Source organism: Patagioenas fasciata, chromosome 3 (genome assembly GCF_037038585.1).
Source record: "Patagioenas fasciata isolate bPatFas1 chromosome 3, bPatFas1.hap1, whole genome shotgun sequence".
Classification (NCBI taxonomy): domain Eukaryota; kingdom Metazoa; phylum Chordata; class Aves; order Columbiformes; family Columbidae; genus Patagioenas; species Patagioenas fasciata.
In genome coordinates, this window is record NC_092522.1 from 23,938,789 (window position 1) to 23,956,875 (window position 18,087).

Consider the following 18,087-nt stretch of genomic DNA (forward strand, 5'->3'; position numbering starts at 1 on the left):
AGATTGGTGTGTAAGCAGAAATTTAGCATTTCTTTGTTTTACAGATGATCATAAATGTCTATGCTGAATACACAACATGAAAATGCTCCTTAGATGTTCCTGTGGAAGGAAGCAGTTGTAACTAGAGTAATTTTTACAGATGAGTCTTTATTTACTACGCCATGACTGGTTGCGAGTTGTTTAAGTGTTAACTTGTTTAGAGTTGCTTGAATAAGGCCTGTAACTTTGCTGTATCTTGGAGCCCTCAGAAATAAGGACAAGATCGTCATGAGGTGTTTGAAGTATTTTGTAATACAGGCTTGTTAAGAGACTTCAGAAATTCCTGAATCGATCTTATGTGCTTTGTTGGGAGGAGAATCTGCAATAAGCAAGGCTTGTTGCACAAAAGACATTTTTTGTCTTACTGACAAACCATATGTACTTTTGCCACAATGTTTTTCACTTTTTATTGACTCAGAAGTAATTACTGAAAATTGTAGGATTCTGTTCAACATGAATTCAGGTTTTTTTTAAGATATTTTTACAACATGTTAATTTAGTATTGTCAGTTATTTCTAGTATTTCTGTTTTTTTAGAGGTGATTTTTGTGTATAATTGATGTAAAATCTAAAAATGTGATGTATGTGTATGCACGTGTGTATGCATACATGTGTGTGAGAGACAACAAACTGGCATGAACACTAGAAGAGTTTACTAAGCTGCTGTGGTAATGTGCCAGGTTAGGAAATTTATTTGTGTTAAGTCTTTCCAGTAGAGAAAATTGGTGCCTCTTGCATATGCTTTAAAATACATGTACTGCTTTCTAAAGAAGAATAAGAAGGAGTAGAAAAAAAATGGCACAAGACTAAGGTTTTAGCAGTACATCTGTTTTAGTGAACAGAAAGTATTTCAAGATTGACTTGAGAAAATTGAGTTGTTGCTTTGTCTTTGCTGTTCTTTGTGAAGAGCAGAAAAGAGCTTTGTGCAAAGTACAGGATACATTTTCAGGATATTAAGACTACTAACATGATGGGTATTTCTCTGGTTTGGTAGTTGCCTATAGAAATGATACTGAACTTTTTGTTTCAGTAACTTGAAACTAACCTGATAGTTTTTCTTCTAATTTTATAATGGTTTTAGAAAATACTAGTAGTCTTTAGGAAGAATTGTCACTGTTGTAAGCAGATTTATAATGTTTAGTGTAAATGTCATCCAGCATCATTGCTTGGAAGTTAAATCGCTTGAGTAGGATACTCTCTACTTTTGAGGTGTGCCCTGGGCTGGTTGGTAAGGTGATAGAAAGCAGACAAGGGTGCCTATCAGACACAGCTGCTCACACTAAAAACTGAGTTTAGTATATTTACTGGAAGGCGGCCTGGTAGGTGAGCAAGGTGTGGCTGTGCTGACTTGGCAGGCATGATATTTATGAGTACTGAGGTGTTTAGTTGCACAAGGTCATGGTGTGATGCAAGGGGGTTTAGTTGGAGTTGCAGGGGTTTTTTTCTTTGTTAAAAATAAAACTAAAACTTCAGTATCTCAGTGTTGTAAAAAGGTGTGTTGACGCATTTCTTCTGCAATATTTGGTAAATATCTACTGCTATGTCAAATAAACTGCTGTTTATGAGGCTAGTGTAAGTTTGTTCTAAGTTGAATTCTTCCATGTCAACTTAATGGTAAATTAACTCTTCTTGTCAACTTAATGATAAATTCTGTGCCCTGTGAGATACTTCCCTGTGAAAACACAGACTAGTCACCAGATTTTACAGTTCTTTTTCTGGCAGACCATAAATCAGGCGGGCATTTGAATCATACGGAAAAAGAACACTGTTTTATGAAACGGGCCTTTTCTTGTCCGGCAGTTCTAAATTGGGGAGAGGCATCTCTCCAGTGAACATGTCCAGGCAAACAAGGTGCAGGTCTCCATGGGATCTGTGCCTCTGAGGCCTGTTGCCAGTTCAGAAGAGCAGTTTAGATGCAGGCTCATTTTATTACTAGTTTGTAATAGGGGTAATATATGATGAGATGGAGACTGGTGAGACTGGGAAGCAACGAGGAGTGGGAGGTTCTCCTCCCCCTTTGCTCTGCCCTGGTGAGGCTGCATCTGCAGTACTGTGTCCAGTTCTGGGCTCCCCAGTTTAAGAACGACAAGGAATTACTGGAGGGAGTCCAGCAGAGGACTATGAAGACAATGGGGGGCCTAGAGCACCTTTCCTATGAGCAGAGACTGAGAGAGCTGGGTCTGTTCAGCCTGGAGAAGAGAAGGCTGAGAGGGGATCTCATCAATGTTTATAAATATCTCAAGGGTGGGTGTCAAGAGAATGGGACCAGACTCCTTTCAGTGGTGCCCAACAACAGAATGAGAGGCAACAGGCACAGACTGAAGCACAGGAGGTTCCATCTGAACATGAGGAGAAACTTCTTTACTCTGAGGGTGCCAGAGCACTGGAACAGGCTGCCCAGAGAGGTTGTGGAGTCTCCTTCTCTGTAGACATTCAAAACCCACCTGGACACATTCCTGTGCGATCTGCTCTGGGTGAACCTGCTTTAGCAGGTGGGTTGGACTGGATGATCTCCAGAGGTCCCTTCCAACACCAACCATTCTGTGATTCCGTGAATTATTGTTGGGCTTGGTTGTGGGGAGAGGTGGTCTCACCTGGAGCAGTGAGAAGGGCACCTGTCTGGGATTAGAGGATTTGAGGAGCTGGTCACATTAACCCAGGGCTGTAGAGTGTGTGGAGTGAGGGTGATGGCTGGGGCAAGGAAGCAGAAAGGACAGGAGGGAGGAGGTGGAGGAGCAGGGCGGTTGCTGCACAGCAGGCATGAAAAGGGAAAACGTTGCCTGAGGACAGAAGGAAGGGAAGGTTGCGAAGAGCTCTGGCGTATAGGAAATCTGGACTGACCTAATCAATTGGTGTTCTCTTTGAGGAAGAAGGTAATAATGTGATCAGCCTTGACAGGTATCTTGTCTAATCTTTTCTGAAAAGGAATCTCAAATTAAAGGGGATTCTGGCAACTCCTTTTGTTAGCTGTCCTGGAACATTGCTACAGTTATAATGAAGTTCTTCTCATACTTGATCGAAATCTATTCTTAAAGCTTCGTTCTTCTTTCTATTCATGTGCGTGGTAAACAACTTATCACCTACTTTTTTTTAAGACCATGCTTTACTTTTTCTGCGTTGCGCCAGTGGGAGTACTGGTTTTGATTCCTGTCTGTACATCTGCTGTGTGCTTTAAAAAGGGGGCTGAAGGGGTCACATTAGGATTGTAGAAGTATTGCATAGAAGGTGTTTGAAGTAATGCTTCCACTTTACTCTGAGTACTGTCTCAATTGAAGTAATGTGCTCAAATTCTTCTACCTCACTTCATTATACCTTTAATAGTTTCATTGGGTATTTTACTTTTCTTAAAGGTAGAAAGCATTACGAGAAGTTTAGGAAGACCTACAAATTGGTGAAGACCGAAAACTATGTTGATTTGACACAGAGAGGAAGATACTCAGGGGTCTGATTTCTCTTGGATCTTTACTTTCCAAATCCCTGAGTTTGGTGGGTTTTGTTTTGCTCTTGCATGTTCCATCCAGAGTTGCGAACTGTAGCATTTTGTTTCCTTTTCACAATCAAATTCAGGGAGTTACTCTGCTAATCATAATGATTTTAAATAGCATAGTAAAATGCTATTTTAAATATTCAGACACTTATTCTGTAGTACAGGTCAGTGATATAAATACCACACAGTTTATTTAAACCTCTCTTAGACATTGAGCGTTAGAACATTCCAATAAAACGAGGTGCTAGAGGTTATTGTCATAAGTAAGGTACTTATGTCTGCAAATCAGTGGGACCTTCTGAAAGGAATTCTGTTTCTTCTAGAACCATAGAATGACTTAGTCAAGGTGGGAGTTCTCTGAGCTCATTTACTCCTGTCCCCTGCCATCCTCTTAAGTTAGGTTGGGATGCTTGGGGCTTTGTCCACTTGAATTTTGAAGTCTTCAAGGGTGGAGATTCCCCAGCTCCTCTGGGCAGCCTGTCCCAGTGTGTAACTGCTCTCTTGGTGCAACTTTTTGTTACCGGCTTGAAAGCTCCTTTTCTGCAACTTTTGACCATTACCTCTCATCCTTCTGTTGTGCGCTTTTGAGAAGATTCTGACTCCGTATTCTCTGTAATGACCTCTTGAGTAGTTGAGAAGGGTGGTTACGTTCCTGCCTTAGCTGAAGACTGAACAAACACACTGCTGTCTCAGCCTCTCCTGCATCTTTTTCTCCGGGTCCCTCCATGGTTTTCTGTTTGATTTGCTACAATTTTTCAAAGTCTTTCCTTCTACTGGGGAGCCCCAAACTGGGCACAATGTACCAGATATGATCTGAATAGAGGGGAATAATCACCTTCTACAGCCTGGTGGTTATTTTGTCTCAGCTGCGAGTTTTTGCTGAGACTCCTCTGAACAATAGCTCTACTGTCCAGCATATCAGTCTATCCCAATTTAGGGAAGACCATCTATAGTCTTGCTGAAGTTGCATTCCATCCTGTTTTCCTGGTCATTAACAAGGACATAAAACAGTATCAGAGCTGGTATTGACCCCTGAGAATTGAGCAGTGATAGCTTACCAGTTTGACGTCGAACTGCTACTGCAGCTCTTGGAGCCTCTGGATCCCTGAGCCTCGGTTCTTGCACTGCTGGAGGATGGTCACATTTCCCTGTTTCCAGCTGCCAGGAACTTCCGTTGATCACCTTTAAACGTGTTGGAATGGCCTCATAATGTCACCACCTAGATGCCTCCACCTTTGTTGGGTGCATACTGTTCACTTCGATAGACTTTCTGTACCCCTTTTTATCTAACTGGGGCTCCTAACTTAATTTTTTTTCTGCTGCAGTGCTCATGCAGAGCTGGGAAGTCTAAGAACGGAATTTGCCAGCAGAGACCAAGGCAAATACATGTAGCCTTTTGTGTCCTCTGCTCCTGTCTCATTTCTGGAGTGGACACACATTTTCCTTGATTAATTAATGCTAATGTCAACTCGGTGTTTAAAATAAAGTGCTCTATTAACATACAATTTTTACTTTTATATTTTTAGGTGAAATTAGAAAGACACTTCATACAAGAATCTTTCTTGTGATAAACTATGAATTGTGTATTCATATATTAACATGGAGGCTAGAATGTCTCAATCAAAGATCAGCCACGTTCCCTTTACACAGCTCTCTACATCAGAGGCAGACATTGTGTTAAATAGGTAATGTAAAAATGCTCCTGGCTCTCTATTCCAGGAGGAGCTGGGCATTCTTTATCTGAAAGTAAAATGAGTTACCTGATCCGCAGCAATGGCGATGTAGTGACGGATTCTGTTGCAGTGTGTGTTTTGGAACTCAGATTGCCTGGGGAATCTGGACTCTGAGAGCTGTGATTTCTACCATGTGTTGCAAGCTTAAGAAATAACATAATAAGGTCACTTTTTGTTGAAATATGTATAGAAGATAGGAAATGTATGTTAAGTGTTTTTCACAGGAAATCGTCAACTGTCAGTCTAGTTGCTGAAGATGATGTTTTTCATGCCCACTTAAAACAACTTTCTACAATATGACTGGGCTCAGATTCATGGAATTGTAGCAAGAAAACAACAAACCATCAGAAATAGACTATTAGTAGGCAAGAAGCTAGCCTTTAGTCCTGTCTTTAAGACCTTTAAGCTAAAAGATTTGAACTTTTAAATCTGTCATGATCCTATTCAGTAAAGGTATTGATTTTATGGCTGTTAGCTTTGTTCAGGTACAGCGTATCTTCGTGCTTACAAATTGATTCATTTCCAGATTGTGCTCTAGAGCTTGTTTTCCATTAGCTTTGTCAAAAAGTAGACAGAGAAGCTGATTTTTGATAAAAATCTGTCTTGAAATGGGTGAAAGATCATGGTAGGAATCTTCTGCTCCTGGTTTACTGTGAGTAAAATTGCTATCCAGGCAGTTTTAACCTTACTGTGGCAAAACCGTTGGCTTTCAATGCCGCTGTGTCGAATCTGCATTTAGGAAACCTAATCTATTTAAATTACTGCATAGATTCTGCATAACCGTTTAGTATAAATAAAATAGTAAATGCCCTTGAGAAACCTGTTTGAAGAATCAGTGGAAAAGTGGATCTGATTCTAACAATGCAGTATTTTCAGGAAAAATATCTGGATAAATTACCAAGAATGCCATGTCTCAGAGGACACCCCGTGTTAAGAGGATAAAATTAAAAAAATAATAAGAGTGAGTGCATGGAGGAAGCGTAAACTGAATCATCTTGTTCTGTGGAGTATAAATGCAAAACTGTGTTTTACCAGTATAAAAAAATTGGCTAGTAAGATTCCCCTCTGCTCCAGTGCAAATGTGTTACAATGAAGTACCCAGCTACTGTGTAATTCTGATTTCTGCCCCTCCCCCACCCTCATTTATTGCGGGGGGGTGTGTGTGTGTGTGTGTGTGTGAAGCTTTGTGATTCTTTATAGGATGAAAAAAATCCAGAAAATTCTAGAAAAAAACTGGGAGAATATTGCTTTTGTCACTTGCACGTTTCTTAATTTACAATCTCGTCTCAAAACTAAATAATAAAGGCTTTTGTATTTTCATGAAGTTATCACTAGGTTTGAGTACAAGGCAAGGACCAAATATCATGTAAAAATTTCAGTATATCTAAGCTCTTCTCCATCTCATAACTTGGATTTTTAAGTAAACCTAGTAAAGTTTGGACAAACTTTGTAAAGTCTGAGCAGTCAAAGTAAATTCTTCACTGAGATTTAAAACCTCACACTTGGTTTTAAGCATCCAGAATATCATCTGTACCGAGGCTGAGCATGCTCTTCGGACATGGAGAACATTCTAGTGCTGCGTTCTGTTCTTCTAAATGCAAATCAGTTATAAGGAAAACCTTGAACCCTAAGTGCAAGCTGTGAAAAACTGTTCTCTTAGCAAACATAAAGGATAAATATGTGGATAGTACAGTAATACAAAGAAGTAAAGGAAAAAAAAAAATCAAGCTTATCAAGTAACCTGTGGAAAATTAAGTGATGGAGATGAAGTTCTGAGTTGGATCATGTATTTTAGATAAGTTTTGAGTATCTCTGGGTTTGTAGAAGGCAATGTGTACTATGAATTATAAGTTAAGAATTTTATTCTTTTTGAAAAAAAAAGGATGGCAAATGGTCATTCCTTTTGTCTGCTGAAGTAGTTGCTTTAAAAACATCCCTTCCTTCATATATCAAATTACTTTAATTTCTGTTCCTGTTTGTAAACCGATACCTGGTTTTGAGTAATCTTGCAATCTCTTTGAGGTTTGGAAAGCGACTTCTTGTACTGGTTAAATAGCTCCTTCCATGAAACATTTCATTGATACGACCTGCTTAAGTCACTTCAGAAACCTTTTTTGGTTTTAAATTTTGCTTAATCTGCCTGTAGTGGTAACAACAGTCATTTTTGATTTAATGTTATCGTCGGTTTGAGATGAGAATTGGAAAGTTGACTTCGGAAAGTATTTATGAATCCAAGTTGGGGATGGAGATTGTAACTAAATATAATTAGTTATATATGCACAAGAATATATAATAGATATTAATATGTTATAGCACATTATGTAATTGCATATCATATATATAGTTAGCCATCTTTAATATAACTAATTTCATGTTATTCAAAATCAATAGTTTTCAGTCTGCTATTTAATTCCCGTCAATCCTTTTTTTTTATTAAGAGTGGTCTCACCAAGACAACAACACATTTGTTGTTGTAATTTCTTAGGTGTCCATTCCAGATTGTTTCAGCTTGTGTGCCTTCTTTAAGTGTTGTTGTCCATTTAAAAAACAAACAAACAAACAAAAATCCTAACAAAACCAAACCCAGAAATTTTAAGATGAGTATTTTTAGAATACTGTTCCAGACTGTGAGCTTTTGAGTCTGACTCCAGCATGCATTTTCAAACTGAAGTAGAATTTCTTGAAGAAAAGAATAGCTGAATTTTAATGTGAATCAGTATATGACAAACCTAGAGACAGTACTGAATTGCAAACTCAAAACAACTTTGTCTGTTGCATGAAATAATCTTATGTTAAATATGGCATGTGAAACAATGTAGAAAAAAAATTCCTGGGATTATAGATTGGTAAGCCTATGCGAAAAGTGGACTTTCATTTCGCATCAGGCTTTTGTTCTGAATATTTCTCTTTCTGCCTGAGTGTCCTGCAATGATTTCCTTCACCTGTTTGATATTCACCTGCTGTTGTGGAACAAGCTACAACTGCAGAATTGTGAAGGAACAGATTTATAGCAACAAGAGAAATTTATTCTGTGAATTGCACTTGTTCCAAGAGCAGATTGCTCTTAAATTAATGTTTAATGCTTTTATACCTGAGATAAAAAACAATTTTATTTCAGTGTAAGGTGCTCATTGAGCAAAGAAAGTTTTGCTTCAATAAACTGTGTACCAGCTAAGGCTGTGGAATGGAGCATTGCAAAATTCTGTGTCAAAAGCAAAGCACCTTTGTCTCTGCCAGCTGTTAATCCCAGGGTTTAGATTCAGTTTCCCCTGTTCCTTAGCAGTAGTAGTTCTGTTTGCAGTTGAGACTTTCCCATACAGAATTTCCTTCTGGTTTCTGACGTTGCAGCTAATCTGTATTCTGAGTAGTTCGTGAGAAGAAAAAGTGGGAGAGATGAATGAATCTCTCGGTTATCAGAGACAAAAAATGTGGGAGAGATGAATGAATCTCTCGGTTATCAATCAAAAGTTTTCTAGGCACAGACACAAGTACTCACTTGTTAGCAGGAGAGCTGTTGATGAAGCAATCTGGAGCTGCTCCCTCCGCGTTCACCGCCTGTTTGAAGAGCGACTCTTCTTTGAGTTGGACCTGCTGGAAGAAATCAGCAACCACACTTGTCCTCAGGGGCGTTACAGTGTCAGAAGAAGAATCTGCAGTGCAAACCTGTCAGATAAATCAGCTGGTCTCAATTTAGTCATATTCTAAAAGCCAAAGAGCAACTCAATTTTATACTAGTTATAGAATAATAGAATCATTTAGGTTGGCAGAGACCTTTACGATCATGAACTCCAACCACTACCTAGTACTGCCAAATCCACCACTAAACCATGTCACAAAGCACCACATCTAGATGTCTTGTATAGAATCATAGAGTCATTTTGCTTGGAAGAGACCCTTAAGATCATGAAGTCCAACCATAACCTAAATCCACCTCTAAGCCATATCCCTAAGAGCCTCATCTATGCATCTTTTAAACCCCTCCAGGGATGGTGACTCCACCACTGCCCTGGACAGCCTGTTCCAGTGCTTCACAACCCTTTCTGTGAAGAATTTTTTCCTAATACCCAATCTAAACCTCCCCTGAAGCAACTTGAGGCCATTTCCCTCTCATCCAATCACTTGCTACTTGGGAGAAGAGCCCAACACCCTCCATGCTACAACCTCCTTTCAGGTAGTTGTAGACAGTGATAAGGTCTCCGCTCAGCCTCCTTTTCTCCAGGCTGAATGGCCCTGATTCCCTCAGCTGCTTCTCAGTTGGGGTGGACAAGCCACATCATTGGAAGCTGGATGGAAGCAGCACAGCATGGCATAGTTCCTTCTGCTATAGCAAGCACGTAACATGTCCCTGCAGCAGCACATTCAGCTGGGTTTTAGTAATGCAGAAAAAGTTGAGCTTCTTACCTGTCAACTGAAGATGAGTTGCAGAGAAAATTAATTAACCCTTGCTTGGCCCAAATGGATTATATTTTCTCATGATGTCCTGTTGATGGTATGGATGCTGGTTTAGTTGGCAGGAGGAGATAGTAATTGTTGTGCTCGGCTTCCTCTGAGATTTGCTTTTGGCTCAAGTGTCAAAGTTCAAAAAATGAGTAAAAATAAAGCAGTGGATTGCGAGCTAAAAACTTCAGTGCCCCAAAGTTTTTCCTCTCTACCCACTTACGTCCCACCCCCCCCAAACAAATCCATCCCCTACTCCACAAAATAAATATTAATCTATGTGGTTGATTTCAGTCTGGTTCTCAGTAGACCATAATATGAGGAGCATATTTGAAGGCATTGGGAATATTTTTATCTTAACTGTAAGATAATGAGTAGCTTAAGTGTTGAGTTAAACCAAATGAGCAACTTAGAATACATGAGAACTGTGTCTACGAAGTGTCTATTTTAGTTAATAGGAGGTAATGGTACAGGATGTTGTGGTTTGTTGTTTGGGGTTGTTTTTGGTTGTTGTTTTGTTTTAATAGTGAAGTGGAGAACACACTTTTTCACTGTGATGTGCCAGTTGGGGTTCAGGAAAAAGCAGGGAAAATCATCCTATGAAACACCACCACCACCAAGGTATAAAACTTGATATCCGGACCAGCATTTAGCTGCTTTTTGAAAATGTGTATTTTAAGATGTTAGTATTGGAAATGTTTGGAGTTTGTTTCTAGCTTTGTACCACATGGTTTGAAAATCCAAACCAGGCGTTTGATGAATCAGCGTCTCTTTCCATTTCTTCTGCCCCACAAAGACTGCACATTTAAGAACATGTTGTTATGTTTCTGTAAATTGAGAACATAGCAAAAAAACCCCTGAATCACCAGAAGAAGTGGTAGCGGGATATGATTTTCAAAAAACCTCATTGTTACATCACTGACAAAAATAGAATCAGAGCAATCATAGCTTTTCCTTGCTTTTGTTAGTAAGTTTAAATAATCTTTTCTGTGGCTGCAGTCGTGCTGTTTTCATTTAAGTCTGTTTATCCTTTTTAGTTATTGAAGGAGGAAAATGAAACCTTCACTTCTCGGGAAGAGGAAAAAAACCCCAGGCTTAGGTCAGCAGACTGTGCATTGGTGTCACGGTGCATTTTGCTTAAGAACTTGGGATGTGAAAGAATGAGCACATTCCATCTGGGTGAAGGGATGATGTCTGTTAGGGTTCAGTTTGCTATGGTTTTTGAGCTTTCCATATGATCTCATCACTGGAGGAGGAAAGTATATTCTCTCATAAGAATAATCTTATGATTCATTACTACTGTGTTGGGTTTTTTTATGAACCTTTTGAGTGCCAGACCTCCCCCCACTCTTCCACCCCAAATAAAAAACAACCACCCTGTCTTTGACTTTATATGGTATTGCTGTAGGTGGACTTATCCAGAATAATGGTTGGCTTGAACAATTAGAGCTTTACATCTTTGTCTAGAGAAGAACTCCTCCTAACATATATTTATCCAGCTATTTGTCAAGCTTTACATTCTGGGAAGGGAGCTTGTACACTTTGTTTCCTACAGTTTGGCAAGCCCTATTGTGCATGAATTTTCCTTTTTCTGAAATTTCCCTTTTCTGAGAATAATTTTGTAGACTTAGTGTGGTAAGTTTACATGGGAACAGACAGTTTCTTTATTTTCTTAGTTAGCATTCAGATTGTAGCTTTAGTTCTCCAACCCACTGCCCTAGTAAGTCAGCAATCAGTTCTGTGAGCAGCTGTGCATTTTGGCAGGAGCATTTGAAGCTGGAGATTGATCCCTTCGCTCATTCTCTTGCATCCACTAATGAGCTGTCATGTTGGGAAGGTGCAGGCTAATCCAAGTGTGATGGTTTCTGGAACCAGTACAGCATATCAGAAAAAGGAAAATTTGTAGATAGACAACCATAGGATCCTTTTGAAGGGCTAACGATGTGGCAAATAGATGAAAGCCTGTTTCCTTTTCTCTTGCAACATGATTGTAGACAATTTGTTTATTTTCTGCTAGTGCTAAAGTAATCTGGAAAAAAAAAGGTGTGTGTGGGGGGGTGTTTGAGATGAGACCAAAGTGATTCTGGTGCAGGGAACCGAGTACGTCATCTTTGAGCATCTTAGTGTCAGTTCCTGGAGTTTAAGGGGACACGTGTGTTGCAGAAAACCGTGTGGGCTGTGAAGAGTTCCTGTTCAAATACTGAGGTCATTGAAGACCTGTCTCCTGTCAAAAGTACAGCAGGAAAGTGTAATAAGATTGAAGAGCAAGAAGTATGATGAATGGCACTGTTCTGATTCACTTGGCTCCTGCTCCTTAGAGCTGAAATTTAAGCTCACATATAGTAGAGGAATACAAAGCGCACTGGCTCAGGTTCTAGTAACAGTCTGTATGATACACTCAGCATTTTCATAGCAAAAGGTTCATCACTGAAAGGAAACGTAACCTTATATTTCATTGGACCTGTCAAAGATCATCATGAGCTAACAGCATGGATTTTTGATTTGGTGTATCCCTTTGAGTTTAGTGAAGATGTGCATGTTATTTTTAAAAAATGACTTTTTGAGACTTACGGTATCTAGTTGCGGTAATATACCATGTTCAAATATTAAACTATCAAATGGTCACTGCAGAGCAGACTTGAAGATTCTTCTGTGCTGAATCTCTCACCACCATGCTTTTCTTCAAAACAAAAAATAATCACTTTAGAGTGCAGAACTTTTTGCTAAGAGAAAGAAATTAATTGAATTAATCTGTCCTACATGTAGTAATGTACAATTATTGAACCCTGGCAAAAGTGCACTGTGAGGGTTTAATTTGTTTCTGATAGCGATAGCTTCATTTTTCCATCTTACTGCTGCAGTCTGATAAACAAAGTGATGGGTGGTGGGAGCTGTTGGCAGGAGGGGAGTATGTCACCTTCAAATTGGTACCTGGATATGAAAATTATAGATGTGGAACATGAAAATTTTAGTTATAGAATTTGTGTGAAATGAAGGCAGGAGGCTTATTGTGTAATGATTGAATAGGTCAACTGGAAATTGGTTTTGTTTGTCATTTTTTAAAGTATGTGAATCATCTTATAACTTTATATGGTTAAGAATAATCCCCTGCTATTAAGAAAATTCTTTTCTTTTAAATGGAGCATGAAATATTTGAGACCTAGACTTGAGTAATATTTCCAGTTAGAAGGCATAGCCTGAGAAGTGTAACTAAAAATAGTGTAACAGTTGTTAAAGAAAAGCTAGAAATTCTACTCAAGGTCATCTTACTTGCACTTACAAATTGTGCCACTTGAATACCAAATAGTTGTAAGATGAGTAGGGTTTTTTCCTTGTTACGTTAAAAGAAAAAAAAAACCGCTTTTGTAAAATGCAGGCCTGTGGCAGGACCATGGCAGGGCAAAGAAAGAGAATAAGAATAAGAATGTCAGAACTTGATGGTCTGTCCTGCTAATTAAATCTTCTGATCGCTGTACCATTACTCAATCACTCTCTGCTTCTTTCTTTGTAATTGGAACATATTAGCTTATACTCACAGTCTCAATTTTTAATAGAATCTAAATGATTTTTTTTTTTAATCTGTCTGACACATGATTGAGATGAAGTTACTTTTTGGCAAGAACTTTACAAACCACATGGCTCTGCTTCCAAATCAGTATCTAGATCCTGTCACCTATGGTTTATCATGCCTGTGATAGATCCAAATTCAAATGTAGGAAAAATCTGGTTTGGGTTCAGAGATTTTCCAAGTTTTCTGTAATAACTGTTATGCATTTTAGAAAACCACTCCTGTTTGTCCTGTACTTTGTGAACAGTGCCGAATACTGCTGGGTTTGAACTTTTAAGATAGTTGTGTGTCAAAATAATATAAAAATATGGAAATCTAGTAGGTTCTTGCATTGTCCTCTCAGGTGAGGCAACCTTCTTCTTTACCTGTGGCAGGACTGTGGAACACCTGAAACTTTTAACTAATGTTAATTTTCTTTGCCGTTAATCTTTCTTCTTGGATCAGGTGTGATCCTTTTGGTCTAAATTGTAAACGATGAGATGAACTATGCTGAGAAGAGAAGCACTACACATAGATATATGTATGTGTGTATATATATGTATATTATAGTCTTAGTATCCCTATACTGAATACATTTCTGACTAGAAAAAGGGAGGTCTAATTATAGGTTGTTTTCCCATTCTGATCTAGTTGCTGAATAGGTGATGAGACTAGAACATGTGTGTTTTTAAAAATAAGAAAATAAGAATGAATTTTCTCATCTGATCTCAAATCTCTCGCAAGCATACCGGCCATGATCTCGGTATTCTCTCTTCTCCCCGAGCCTTGAAAAGCATCCCAGTGTTGAGTGCTTTTCTAATTGTTGGAGTGCCATGGAAAGTGTGATATTAATTGATGGTATGTTTCCTCGAAAATGTCGGTATTGAAATTTAAGAAAACAGCTGGATACACTGCTGAATTGTCATGTGCCAGGAGATGGAAATAAGATGTTGGGGAAATTCAGCATGATCTCTTAAAAGAAACCCCAACAAACAAATACTCACCCTCCCTGAACCAACCAACCAAACCATAAAAACCCACCAAAAACTCAAGAAAGACTTGGGGGGAGTCGTGTTCTCTGTCATTCATAAAATTTGAAGAAACATTTCATGACTTTCCTTTTATAATTTATGAAGAATGCGTGTCTCTTCAGCCTTCGGAGTTTTCCAGACAGGAGGCCGCATTCCTTGCAAGCCGGGCATTGTGTGCTTTTGGTAACAGTGGATGTGCTGGAGGGGCGTGCTCAGAGAATTTGACTTACTGATAAGAATAAATAATTCCTTTCTGGTTTTATTTCCTGTCTGTGTCTGGGCATTTCCCATAAAGACAACTTGTGTAGTGTCACCCACTCTTCTACTAATAAATTGTGTGTTTATGGTATGTTTCACTTTCTTGTGTTTCTGATATGACGACAGTCAGGATCTGCTCCCTTTTAACTTTAGGCTTCTAGGTGACTACCATAATCAGGATTAGCTACTGATAGCAATCTCCTAATAGATTTGCATTTTTCAGTAATCAATAGAAGCTTTTCACAGGGAGAAATGTTACATCTAGGTGTCGACTGTTGCAAAATACATCAAAACCAAAAAGCATTTCATTTATGAGCAGGTGAACTTTTTTGTGCTGAACTTTATCTGGAGTGGGGGCTGTTTTCTTCTATGTATATTAAAAGAAGCAAGGACCTTCCAATTCTTGTTTCTTGTGGAAGTGTTATAATTGCCCATGGAAAATGTAAACTATATGAAGCTAGTGAAACTCCAGATTCTTTGTTCTTCAGTCTTTGCAGAAAACATTGCATATGGTTTGAGCATTTAATTAAAATTCATGGTTGGTGGTGAGGAGAAGGGAGGGTGGGGAAAAAGACTGTGGGTAGGAAAGTGAAGGAACAAAAAGAAAAAGTCTCTTCTTGGTCTCTTTCATTCGTAGTTACGCCTGTTAGTCTTACCAAAGCTTTTCAGAATGAACATTTTTAAGCAGAATGTCAAAGTGCAGTAGTTTTGTATTAACGAAAGGTGGGTGTTTCAGCAACTTGCAAGGAGTATTACTTCAACATTTTAAGTGAAAAAAATAATCACAAAAAACCAGTGATTTGCCATAAGTAATTTTATGTTCTAATCTAAAATAATTGTATTTTAACAGTGAACAGAGTATCTGCCAAGCACGAGCTGCTGTAATGGTCTATGATGATGCCAATAAGAAATGGGTACCAGCTGGTGGATCAACTGGGTTCAGCAGAGTTCACATATATCATCACACGGGCAACAACACATTCAGAGTAGTGGGCAGGAAGATTCAGGATCATCAGGTAAGCCGATCTCTGAAAATTTGGAATAAGAATCTTAAGCTATTTTTGGGATTGCTTCTAACATGAAGCAATTGGTCTTCAGTAAAATTATGAGAACCACAAATAAGTTTTCTTTTTAATTGAAGTAGCAAAACTATATTATGGCTTTTTCCCCATAAACATAAAAAATAGTCCTTGTGTGCTCTTTATCATTCGTTCCTACAGACAAATATAAAGGCTAGGGAGGAAGGATAATGGTACACACAGAAATCATCTGATTCTCTTTAAAACAAAGTGTCAGCCTAAGAACTTTTCTTCTTCCCTCCTCTCTGCTGTAGCTGCAGCCTGCGTAGGTACCAACAGTTCTCCTGTAGCTCTTCCTGTATTATGAGAAGTTATATGCATGACTTCTTATCTGATCAGTTCATTCAAAAAACCTTCTGACATTTGGTAATGCTGATTATCTACCTCTTTGAAAGGTTGAGAAGGGAGCAACAAGGATTACATCTTAATTTCCGTAATGAAGTTATTACATCTTGATTAAATGGCAAACTTAGCACTCCATCTTGAAATATGCTCTACCTCGTGATACTTGGGGGGTTAAAGATCTTTTTGTTTGAGGAAAGCTTATATATCTTTTTCCCTCTCTCACTGCATTTAGTAAAATTCTTTTGGTCTGTTCTTGGTCATTTATCACACACTTGAAGCATAGGCTGATAGTATCCTCTGTGATTTGTGATTAAACACTTATTCCAAGTAATAAATGGTCTCTGTGCATTCATCCGAGAACAAATATGGGTGTTTTTCTCCCATTATTCAGTGGAAAAAGGTGAGAGGATATAGTTATCCAAGTGCATTGAGATGTTCTTAGTGAATGGCTTGTAATAAATGGTTTTCCTGCTACCTAGAATTTAACACCTTGTGTGTGAGCCATGATGATCTTGTGAAATGCTACCTTGTGATGCATGGTAGAAGTCCATATAAACTGCCATTAAAAGCACTGCAAGCTAAGAGGTGCAGCAGCCGCAGTGAGCAGGTGATAACTTGGTTAAAAAAATAATTCTGACAAGTACTCTGTGAAGTTAATGGAAAACTGAGTTTCAGAAATCCAAGTGCACATTCCCATCAAGTACACTGCTACTAAAAGTCAGAACTGTTGCTATTACTGCATTGCTGTTATGAAACATCCCCACATCATCTGAAATGAGAACGGTTCGGTCACAAAAATTGATAAAAAACATCACATTAGTCCCCTCGTGTATTCTCATCAATGATTTCGTGCAGCATTGGAATTAAAATTGAAATGGATATGTGCTTCAATGTGGAGATCTTGTGGATTGTGGAATTAACCCTGGGATAAAATCTACATGAAGCTGAATCTTGTCATGGAACAGCAATTTTAAACATAAATAATTTTCTTTTTTAAATGATTATAGGTGGTAATAAATTGTGCCATTCCGAAAGGGCTGAAGTACAATCAGGCTACACAGACCTTCCACCAGTGGCGTGATGCTAGGCAGGTGTACGGTCTGAATTTTGGCAGCAAAGAAGATGCCAATGTCTTCGCAAGTGCCATGATGCATGCCTTAGAAGTATTAAATTCACAGGAAGCTGGTAAGAGCCTCTTAATTTTTTTTTTTTTAAGATTGTCCAAATATAGAGATGGAAGAAATTCGAATGTTTATGCGTAAAAGTCAATAAGTCTTGTTTCTGATAATGATTCAGCCTCTAGCCATTTTAATTATTTGGATGTTTTTGTCTGCCTATGCTGCTCCTTACTAGTGATTCTCAACTTTACTTGACATCCATGTAAATGCAATTCCTAACAAGTAAACCTGTTTTCAAGTTATCTATTACATATGTTATAGAAACTTGCTTACTTTACTTATTTTTTTGTTTTAGGAAACAAAAAAAAAAAATGCTTAACCAAGAAATATGCAGCTCTTAATAAGGGCATTTTTTCAGGATTTCTAGAGGCATTCGGTGTTCTAATGTGTATTTGTATTTTTCCTTCTGCTTGAGTACTGGTTTATTATAAAAACATAAGGGTGTTTTTTTTTTCTTACTCTGAACTTTGGAATTTAGGCCATCCTCTTTGGCAGTTCATACTCTACAGAGTTTTCTAGCTTGGAGAAGTTGGATCCGGGGGTAACACTCAGATGGGCACGTATAATTTAGACAAGTGATCATTAATTGAATTTGTTTGGAGCACAGGATGACATAGAGGGTTTAAAACAGTGGTGGAAAACTTCAGCAGGTGTCTGTAATGTATTCTGGGTAGGCTCTACAGCAAATTGGTCATTGTAACACTGTGACACACACGGAGGGAGTTTTTATTTTAAGACTTTAAGAGACTTTTGTGTTCTTGTAAGCAAATAGAATTCTTTTGTCCTCATTAAACTTTAAAGATTGCCCATGTAACAAGAGATAGTACCTCTGTGCCAGTTTTCTTTCTCCTGAACAGAGACAGGCTGTAGATAACCTTACTATGTCTGTCTCAACCACAGCAAAAAAGGGTGACTTTATCAAGCTGCTTTTCATACTGATTGTTCTTTCAAGAC

General features: G+C 38.4%; 1 protein-coding gene across 6 annotated transcripts in view; it reads left to right on the forward strand.

The window, feature by feature from the left end:
* ENAH (ENAH actin regulator) overlaps positions 1-18,087 on the forward strand; it is a 101,571-nt gene that overhangs the window by 34,586 nt on the left and 48,898 nt on the right. For all 6 annotated transcript variants that reach the window (XM_065833402.2, XM_065833403.2, XM_065833405.2 and 3 more), the window contains exons 2-3: positions 15,382-15,547; positions 16,963-17,140. In XM_065833402.2, the coding sequence (XP_065689474.1) occupies positions 15,382-15,547; positions 16,963-17,140 (344 nt within the window). The remainder of the gene's footprint in view (positions 1-15,381; positions 15,548-16,962; positions 17,141-18,087) is intronic.